Consider the following 10,809-nt stretch of genomic DNA (forward strand, 5'->3'; position numbering starts at 1 on the left):
CTCTTTCTATCTATATACTATGTCTCTCTCTCTCTGTCCCTCTCTTTCTATCTACTGTATCTATCGCTCCCCTCTTTTTCTCTTTTTTTTTCTCTCTCGATCCCCCCCCCAACCTCTCAGATGGCCTCGTACCCTAGCAGGCATCACAGCCTACCTGCCCTGCAACAAGCTGGCGTCGGGCACGGGAATCTACTCTGGCTCGGTGGGTGAGGAGCGGCGTGCGTGGCGGCGTTGTGACCGTGGGGGCCTGTGGGCCGAGGACGACTACTTCCGCTGCCAGTACCAGAAAGACGTAACTCGCTTCCTCTACATCATCAACCAGGTGACCATGACACTCTGTCAGACCATGTTTGATTTGCTCTCTTTGTCTGTCTTGTCTTTTCTTTCTTCAACTTATTGTATATCTCCCGCCTAGTCTTCCTTCTTGATTTGTTCATTTTCTCTTTCTTTCTTTCTTTCTTTCTTTCTTTTGCCGGTGTTGTCATTCTTTTTCCCTTCCTACACTCAAGTTGTTTTTTGAAGCGTTCACCCTTGTGTACAGTCCTTCTAAACCTCTCTGTTTCTCTGTGTTCTAGATGCCTCTGAACATGACCAACGCGGTGATCACGGCCCGCCAGCTGCTCGTCTACACATTCGAGGCTGCAAACTTCTCAGACAAGATGGACGTCATCTTCGTGGCCGAGATGATCGAGAAGTTTGGCAAGTTTGCCGAGAAGTACAAGGAGGTGAGTCCCGCTTCAGTCCCACCTTGTACCTCCTTTATGGATGAATAAGATGTTCATATGAAGAAGCAGACACACACACACACACACACACACACTCAGAGAGGATAGTAACATGCACGGCCTCAGGCGTAAGTGTAATGAGAGGAAATGGGGTCAGAACCAAAATAAACGTTATAAGTAGAGCTAGGTAGTTGTATTTTTTAAGTGTGTGTTTACTGTGTGTGCAAGTGAGAGAGGTGCGAACACGCCAACCAGTGTATGCATCTCCAGCTTACTGCTGATACTTGGGCCCTTTATGTTATTCCGCTCCTCATAGTTGATACAGAGCAACCCTGTCCTGTTTAAATCTACAGAGGAATCGTAATGAAAGCGAATAAGCTAGGATCTGGAACGGGGGAGTTTTCCTGTCGAGCTGTGGGGAATTGCAAAGCAAGCCCGGGTCAGGTTTCTTTGTCTGTTGGGTTTCACACCTGGCAGTTTGCGCTCATTGGGGAAGGCTTTGAATGTTGCACCTGGGCTGCGTTTCAAACTCGTAAAAGACACACCATCGTCCACTTACCCTTGCCTTAAGCTCTTGGGGGAATCCCAGCAGCCATATTTGTTGTCGGTCCAAATGATTAGCCAAGCACGGGAAGTTTGCAAAGTAAGCCCCTCAGCCCTGTTTTTAATGGAGTTAACGAGTGTACAACTATGTTCACATCGGGGCCTGAAACGCGCCATAATTCAATTTGCAATGATTGTACATCCGCTAAGAAAAGTATCGCCAAAACTTCAAACGTCAATATGGAGATGTCAACATACAAGTGTAAGTAAAAACGAATCTAAAGAAGTTAGAAATTGTGCTACTAATGCACAAACACGTCTCGTAAAAGTAATGATGTTTTTGTTTGGAAATTGTAGAAATAAAACATTTTCCTTCTTCGGAAGTTCCAGCTAGGCACGCTAACGTTGGTTAGGTAATTAATTTGCTAGCGATCGTACAGTAGGCGTATATTAATAATCATATAGTTAATATAAGTCAACATGCAATCATAGTTGACTGTAGCGCATATAACGCACCCACAAGCTACTGGTGGATGAAAACACAATCATGACGGGATTAACGAGTGACGAATTTCCAGGCAAGGACGGTCCATTTAAAAATCATTCCTTCCTCCCTCGCCCTGCAAGTGTATACTCGTCAGACACCATGAAACGTCATCGGAAGTGTCCACTTAATTTGAGGGCTGAAGGGATAGGGTGTGTCTGTTATGTGTTTGGAACGCAGCCCTGGTCTAGAGCCCTGTGCCCTCCGTAGGAGCTGAGAGGAAACCGAAGGCTCAAATTCAGATGTTTCCAGTGCGATGACAATAAAGACTACATTGATTGTTGGATAAAAAAAACAAGGCACTCTATTGTTTCGATTGATAAGGCCCGTGTATGTGTGTGCCTCTGTCTGGCCCTGCGTGTATTTGCAGGTAACTGTGTATAGTTCTGTGGTTTCTTGGTGTGTGTGTGTGTGTTAACCCTGTTCTGTCTGTCTCAGTTGGGGGACGTGATGGTGGACATCTCCAGTAATCTGATGCACGCTGATGAGAGGGTGCTGCGGCTGGCTCAGCGCGAGGCCAGGGCCTGCTCCCGCATCGTGGAGTGTCTCCAGAGGATCTCTGTACACCAGCTAGCCAGCGGAACCCAGGCCTACTCCACCGTAAGATCGCGCCAGATCATGAGATCCCATTACCAAATCCTAAACGGCATCGGGGTGTAAATGCATTGTCGTTGGGAGATGGCGTTTTGTATGTGTGTTTATACTATTGGAATTTAAAAGTACGTTTGATTGTTGTTTATTTGACCTCATGCGTATTTTTCCTTTTCTCTTATTCCTATCATTTGTTCCCAGAATTCCCATAACATCGCCCTGGAGGCCCACGCCATCAAGGCGAGCAGCTTCAATGGCATGACCTGCACACTGTTCCAGAAGCTGATGCCTGAACGCATTGCTCTCCGAGACCTGGGCCCACGCATCGACCTGGACGGCAACCCTGACCGCCAGCTCAGCTTCAAGTGTAACGTCACCAGCACCCTGTCCAGCCTCTCTCTTAAGGTCAGTACCCAGGAATGACCGTAGGAGAGGCAATCAATCCAATGTGTAGAAACAAAAACTTTTTTACATCAGCACTTGTCACAAAGTGCTTATAAAGTAGCCTAGACTGCAAAGAGCAAGCAGCAGCAGTCATCGGAACAGGTCCCCTTAGCCTTAACAATATATAGACTGAAAATGATGCATAATTCATTTAAGATATCGCCATCATTGCCCCTTGAAATGTTTTATCAGAATGAGGTGTGTTGTCTTGAGGTTCACCCATACAGTGAGGGAAAAAAGTATTTGATCCCCTGCTGATTTTGTACGTTTGCCCACTGACAAAGAAATTATCAGTCTATAATTTTTATGGTAGGTTTATTTGAACAGTGAGAGACAGAATAACAACAAAACAATCCAGAAAAACGCATGTCAAAAAGGTTATAAATTGATTTGCATTTTAATGAGGGAAATAAGTATTTGACCCCCTCTCAATCAGAAAGATTTCTGGCTCCCAGGTGTCTTTTATACAGGTAACAAGCTGAGATTAGGAGCACACTCTTAAAGGGAGTGCTCCTAATCTCAGCTTGTTACCTGTATAAAAGACACCTTTCCACAGAAGCAATCAATCAATCAGATTCCAAACTCTCCACCATGGCCAAGACCAAAGAGCTCTCCAAGGATGTCAGGGACAAGATTGTAGACCTACACAAGGCTGGAATGGGCTACAAGACCATCGCCAAACAGCTTGGTGAGAAGGTGACAACAGTTGGTGCGATTATTCGCAAATGGAAGAAACACAAAAGAACTGTCAATCTCCCTCGGCCTGGGGCTCCCTGCAAGTTCTCACCTCGTGGAGTTGCAATGATCATGAGAACGGTGGGGAATCAGCCCAGAACTACACGGGAGGACCTTGTCAATGATCTCAAGGCAGCTGGGACCATAGTCACCAAGAAAACAATTGGTAACAGACTACGCCGTGAAGGGCAGAAATCCTGCAGCGCCCACAAGGTCCCCCTTCTCAAGAAAGCACATATACATGCCCATCTGAAGTTTGCCAATGAACATCTGAATGATTCAGAGGACAACTGGGTGAAAGTGTTGTGGTCAGATGAGACCAAAATGGAACTCTTTGGCATCAACTCAACCCGCCGTGTTTGGAGGAGGAGGAATGCTGCCTATGACCCCAAGAACACCATCCCCACCGTCAAACATGGAGGTCGAAACATTATGCTTTGGGGGTGTTTTTCTGCTAAGGGGACAGGACAACTTCACCGCATCAAAGGGACGATGGACGGGGCCATGTACCATCAAATCTTGGGTGAGAACCTCCTTCCCTCAGCCAGGGCATTGAAAATGGGTCGTGGATGGGTATTCCAGCATGACAATGACCCAAAACACACGGCCAAGGCAACAAATGAGTGGCTCAAGAAGAAGCACATTACGGTCCTGGAGTGGCCTAGCCAGTCTCCAGACCTGAATCCCATAGAACATTTGTGGAGGGAGCTGAAGGTTCGAGTTGCCAAACGTCAGCCTCGAAACCTTAATGACTTGGAGAAGATCTGCAAAGAGGAGTGGGACAAAATCCCTCCTGAGATGTGTGCAAACCTGGTGGCCAACTACAAGAAACGTCTGACCTCTGTGATTGCCAACAAGGGTTTTGCAGAGGGGTCAAATACTTATTTCCCTCATTAAAATGCAAATCATTTTATAACATTTTTGACATGCGTTTTTCTGGATTAGTTTGATGTTATTCTGTCTCTCACTGTTCAAATAAACCTACCATTAAAATTATAGACTGATCATTTCTTTGTCAGTGGGCAAATGTACAAAATCAGCAGGGGATCAAATACTTTTTTCCCTCCGTGTAGCACAAACCAAAGAACAGCTTTCCATATAACCATGTCTTTTCTAAGTAAATGCCAACTAAACAATGAACTGTAGACTAAAACGTTAACCAGAATCCCACATTAAATCATACTTTTTTTTTATCTCTATGGGACTGAATAAAGGATAAATAAAATTAAAGAATAAATCCTCTCTTTTTCTCTCCCTAGAACACCATAGTGGAGGCGTCCCTGCAGCTCCCCCCATCTTTGTTCTCTCAGTACCTGGGCCAGGCCGACGACAACGTCTACAAGCTTCACCTGTTGGCCTTCCGCAACGGCAAGCTCTTCCCCTCCACGGGCAACTCCACCCTGCTGGCTGACGGGGGGAAGAGGAGGAACGTGGCCACCCCCGTTCTCCTGGCCAAGATTGGTGAGTCCGACATGCACTCCACTGTACCACTAAAGTATTAGATGGGTTTTGTTCAAGATATTGTTGTGACTTGTTTTAAGAGGGAATTTTGTGGTTTGGGCAAAAACTTTTGATTTAGGGATCCATCTGTAATACTGGGCAAGTCAGTTAAGAACTAATTCTTATTTACAATGACGGTCTAGGAACAGTGGGTTAACTGCCTTGTTCAGGGGCAGAAGGACCGATTTTTACCTTGTCAGCTCGGGAATTTGATCTAGCAAACTTTCGGTTACTGGCCCAACGCTCTAACCACTAGGATACCTGTTGCCCTTTTGTCTTACATTGGATTTTAGAAAAGGTAGCTAAACAAAATGACCAATAAATAAAGGAACCAGGATATGTTTTGAAGACTAACGCCTCTCTGTCTTTTTTTCCCCTCGCTCTACTCATCTCTCTCCTCATCTCTCTCTCTCTCTCTCTCTCTCTCTGCCTCTGATTGGTCAGAGGGTTTCCAGCTGCGCGGACTGCGTGTCCCGGTGAACGCCACGCTGCGGAGGTTTGCCCGTGGCTCGGACGCCGTGCCCGCCTGCTGGAACTTCAGCCTGCTGGGCGGGCAGGGTGGCTGGCAGAGCGAGGGCTGCCGTGTCCTGCGGCACCATGACAACTTCACCACGCTCTCCTGTGACTCGCTCAGCAACTACGCCGTGCTCATGGTGGGTGGCCAGGGGTTTCATGGCTTTTTAAACTCAATGAACAAATGTGACTTCGGGAGACAACATAAGGCTGTTTCCAACATTAGGGCTGTTTTCCTCAGTAAATGCAGTACGCTTCTTCTTTTGTTTTCTTGCCATGATGCTTCTGAGTATTTAAGATACTGATATCGTGACAACCGTGACTTTCTTTTGAGACATTAGCCTTTTCCAGATGAGCTCAACATCTCTTTTCGGTTCACACGTTCTATAAAAACTACCTGTTTAGTTTTGGCCCAACCAATTGACAATCTCCTGAGTTGACGAAGTTGGCTCATACCTTTTCTTCAGGGTTAATTTGTTATTGTATGACACATTGTCTAAAGTGATGACATTCTAACATTTTGATGTGTGTATCCCACAGGATCTTACAGGGGTGGAATATTTCTCTCCCAGCATTGAGCCCCTCCACCCAGTCCTCTACGCCACAGCTATCGTCCTCCTGCTCTGTCTGCTGGCCATCATCATCAGCTACGTCTACCATCACAGGTAACAGCTCTACCTGCTAGTAGAATCTAATACAGTGTATTCCTAGTGCCTAAGATACCAAGTACCCATCTTACTAGTAGTACGGTATCTAATATTACCAAATGATGGACTGCGACTCGCTTTCGGGTCGCAGCACAAGATTCGAGGCCAGAATGTTTCTTATTGGGTGGGTGACAATCCACGGAAGTTTGGGAACCAATACTGTCCAGTCTCCACTAATATGTTCATCACTCCACAAGCACATCTCTACCACTCCGAACTCGTAACAGATTTTGAATGAATCAAACATACGAATGAATAGACATGATATTTTATTCCCTGATATTTTTTTGCTCGATCTCACCATGCCAATTCTGTGTGGTTGCGTGTCCAGGTCTGTCCGGATCAGCCGTAAGTTCTGGCACATGCTGGTCAACCTCTGCTTCCACATCTTCCTCACCTGCGGCGTCTTCGTGGGTGGCATCAACCAGACGCGTTACGCCAGCGTGTGCCAAGCTGTGAGTATTCCCCCCTACCCCCCACCATAACCCCCTGGTGTGCCAGCCTATCTGCCTACCAACCTGCCAGCCAGACTGCCAACCCGCCTTCCCTTGCCAAAAGCATCTCACAATTATATGGGGATCTCAAGATGTTGTGGAGGAGGCAAATATGCCTTTGGCAACATAGTGTGATTCCTGATTCTCCACCGTTTTCCCCAAGGTGTACACTCTCTGTTTCCACCGTTAAATCCATGAGAAGGGTGGAGAAATGGGACTACTTCAGCTGAAGGCAGTGTAGCACCCCCTGCTGATTTGCACTGGGTTCTTTAATTTATTCATTGTCCTTAACACAAAGCCCAGCTGGTAGAGAACATCTTGGAAAATAACGGTTTGCCACCTAGAATAAAGGATATCCTACAGCTAGGCTCTACTTTGTCAAGGAACTTTACAAACGGACAATTAGTACAATAACATTTTATGAAGTGAGTTTTCAGAATGCGTAGTATTTTGCTCATAAATTATTAGTGAAGCATCTATGTAGTGCTTATGTAGAATTTGTGAATGCTCTATAAAGCCTTTATATAGTCCAGGCAATATGTGAACAAATCTTGAACTTTTTCATAAAATCATGATACTTGGTACACTCATACAGTTTGGCACATTGAACATTCTCATAATGAAGTTGTTTGTTTAAAGTGGAATCTTGAGCGTGACTGAGCCCGGTGGGGATTTCTTTTCAGGTGGGCATCGTTCTGCACTACTCGACCCTGGCCACAGCTCTGTGGGTGGGCGTGACAGCACGCAACATCTACAAGCAAGTGACCCGCAAGGCCAAGCACTACGAAGAGCTGGACGAGCCCCCGCCCCCTCCACGACCCATGCTGAGGTAAAATACTACAGTTCCCACAATGCACAGTTATGAAAAGGTTTGGTCATTACAGCGAGTCAAACTAACTGTTTAGTGTGTGGACGAGGATCAGTTGAAATCCTGTACAATCACATTTTGCGTTTCTCTCCCTTTACAAGGAGCTGCTAATATGTGTAATGTGTATTATGTATTATGTATCTTCTAGAAATATAGCTGTGACCACATGGTGTCAGTACGGAGGCCTGAAGCACACATGCCACCTCTGCAACCAACTCACCACCAATTTGATCCCAAGCAGGTCCTACTAAGCTCTTTTTCCGCTACCTTTTCCTACCAGGTTCTACCTAATAGGCGGAGGGATACCGATCATCGTCTGTGGCATAACCGCAGCCGCCAACATCAAGAACTACGGTAGCCAGACCAACGCACCATAGTAAGTAGTGCCAATTTACTGTCACATTGTATGGAAACCAATTAGTTCTTCTACTATAGTGTGTGTTTATGGAATTTGTTATGTTTTATGTCGACAGAAGGCTTTGTGTATATATAAAACTAGACCCAAGAGAAATCGCTTTTTGTTTTCGACTGGCCAGAATGCGTGTGTGCGTGACTTTATGTAAAAAACAAATATTTTGTGGGGGTAGGACAAGTTCTGAGTCCCTGTGAAGTTCCGAGAGCCCGATTGGGGAGCGCTATTTATAGTGCGTGTCTCGGCACCTCACGTCTGCTGCCGTTTTCCTAGTCTGTCGGTCTCTCTTTCTTCTCATTCTCCCTCTCTCTGTTCATGTTCTCGCTTCTCTTTCTGTCTCTCTCTCTTGCTCTTTCTTTCCCTCTCCATTTCTCCCCCTCTTTTATTCTCACACTTTATGGTGGCAGCTGTTTGGGTTGCAATTTGGAAATCTGGGCCTTTATTTGTCTGAAGTCTTTGGAGTTTAATTAATTTGCAGCTACTGAGACGAATGGAACCCGCCCCGTGGAATATTCCGGAACAGATACTCTATTCCCGCTTTTCACATTTTCAAAGAGACTCAATGCGTGCGTGTGTGTTTTTTTAAAACTTGATTTAATGAGCTACGGGTTGAGTCAAACACAAAAACAATGTGGTTTGTGGACCACTTGAATGGGTGACACTTGACTCATCGGGCAAAGATTTGTCATGTCATACTTGTCTTATGGCTTCATTGCCAACATATGTGTTTACTGAATGCAGCTGATATATCGTCATGCAGCTGATATATCGTCACATCTGCACAATACATTTGTGTGTATGATATTGTGCGTGTGTACCACATTTACATAAATATTTACTGTGTGTTTGTACTTATGCCTTCCCCTTCTGTCTTCTCCTCAGTTGCTGGATGGCGTGGGAGCCCAGCCTGGGGGCCTTCTACGGCCCCGTCGGCTTCATCGTCTTCGTGGACTGCATGTACTTCCTTAGCATCCTCCTCCAGCTGCGCCGCCACCCCGAGCGCCGCTACGAACTTAAGGAACCCGCCGAGGAGCAACAGAGGCTGGCGGTAGCGGGCAGCGATGCCGGAGACATCCCGGCCACACTCCTCCAGCCCCACGACGCCTCGTCCTCTACGGTGTCGGCTCCCCATGCCGTGTCCCTGTCAGCGCTGGAGAACGAGCATACGTTTGCGCTGCAGCTCCTGGGCGCGGCGGTTTCTCTGGGGCTCTACGCGTCGCTGTGGGTGTTTGGCGCCATGGCCGTGTCCCAGGAGAGGCCGGCCGACCTGGTGTTCTCCTGCCTGTTTGGCGTGGCGGCGCTGGCTCTGGGTGGCTTTTTGATGGCACACCACTGCGTCAACCGCCAGGACATGAGGCGCCACTGGGCCCAGGCCTGTTGCCCCGAGAGACGGGCCTACTCGGCGCAGGAGGACGCCCTGCTGCCGCTGCCGGGGGCATCCACGGCGTCTGCGGCTGGGTCGGTTGGTAGGGGCAATGACGATGCGGCCAAGTGTGCCCACAGCAGCGCAGAGTCATCCTGCACCAATAAGAGTGGCCCCAGTGTGCGAAACTCCACCCAGGGAAGTAAACTGACCAATCTGCATGCAGAGGCAGCGCAGAACAAATCCTTGCCCCTACTAGCCCTGCCCGCCAATGGGGCAGCCATGCTGGACAACAGCCTGACGGAGCACTCGGTGGACAACGAGATCAAGATGCACGTGGCGCCCGTGGAGGTGCAGTTCCGGCCCAACAACAACAATCCTGCCGCCAACGGACCCACAGGCCGGCATCACAAGAACAGGGCGCGGGCCCACCGGGCCAGCCGACTCACGGTGCTGCGCGAGTACGCCTATGACGTGCCCACCAGCGTGGACGGCAGCGTGCAGAGCGGCCCCCACAGGCGGCATCGCCACGAACACCACGACAGTCAGCAGGCGCGGTGCAGCCGACGGGCAGTCTACATGGCCTACAGGGAGCGCCACCAGAGCCAGACGCAACAGGACAGCAGCGACGCAAGCACGTCCCTGCCCCGACGCTCGCGCTACACCGACAAGGGTGGGGGCAGCACTAGCGCCCTAGGCAACGGGGCTATCGGAGTAGTGGGAAGTGGAAGTGTAGGATCAACAGTAGGAACAGGTGGAGAAGGAGGAGAAGGGGAGGGGGCTGGGACTTCTGCGTCCGTTACGAGTAAAGACAGTAGTAGCATAAAGCAGCCCAATAACACAGAGCTGGTGGACGGCCAGCCCAAGTCGTACGGGCTCAACCTGGCTACACAAAACGGCACGCTCAAAAACAATGGGCAGATCATGCCTATAATCAACACAGAGAGCTCGTGCTCAGCCAACATAAAAACTGGACTATGGAAACACGAGACTACTGTGTAGTGTGTTTTCTGCACCAAAGACTGCATGTCACGTGCGCGCTCCCTTCAACTGTGAAATTTTTGTTTCTATCATAGTTTTTTTTCTCTCTATGGTACAATGTTTCAAAAAATTGTTATTGAAAAAAATATATCTTCAAAATAGTCACACTATTTTGAGTTTGTGAAAGTGTGTGTTTTGGATGCCACTGGTCTGTCTCTGTAGTAGACATTTTGTAAATGGTTTATTTTTATATCATTTAATCCTAATTAAATGAGTTTTGGACGTGAAACTGCATGTTCTGTGCCGTTGCCTAGTGCGTATCCACTGGGCTGGTTCTTTTTTATTTTCTAGTTTGTTTCAGTGTAATAAACCAAACGTTTCTAATTCCA

The 10,809-nt window shown here is 47.6% G+C and overlaps 1 protein-coding gene across 1 annotated transcript in view; it reads left to right on the forward strand.

Moving 5' to 3' along the window:
• Positions 1 to 10,809, forward strand: part of LOC115198251 (adhesion G protein-coupled receptor A3) — a 61,526-nt gene extending 50,717 nt beyond the window's left edge. Inside the window, exons 9-19 of the mRNA XM_029760057.1 lie at positions 121 to 322; positions 576 to 725; positions 2,251 to 2,412; positions 2,605 to 2,808; positions 4,842 to 5,043; positions 5,527 to 5,735; positions 6,136 to 6,260; positions 6,634 to 6,757; positions 7,480 to 7,625; positions 7,945 to 8,040; positions 8,959 to 10,809. Coding sequence (XP_029615917.1) covers positions 121 to 322; positions 576 to 725; positions 2,251 to 2,412; positions 2,605 to 2,808; positions 4,842 to 5,043; positions 5,527 to 5,735; positions 6,136 to 6,260; positions 6,634 to 6,757; positions 7,480 to 7,625; positions 7,945 to 8,040; positions 8,959 to 10,441 — 3,103 coding nt within the window. The 3' untranslated portion in view covers positions 10,442 to 10,809. The remainder of the gene's footprint in view (positions 1 to 120; positions 323 to 575; positions 726 to 2,250; positions 2,413 to 2,604; positions 2,809 to 4,841; positions 5,044 to 5,526; positions 5,736 to 6,135; positions 6,261 to 6,633; positions 6,758 to 7,479; positions 7,626 to 7,944; positions 8,041 to 8,958) is intronic.

Source organism: Salmo trutta, chromosome 8 (genome assembly GCF_901001165.1).
Source record: "Salmo trutta chromosome 8, fSalTru1.1, whole genome shotgun sequence".
Lineage (NCBI taxonomy): Eukaryota > Metazoa > Chordata > Actinopteri > Salmoniformes > Salmonidae > Salmo > Salmo trutta.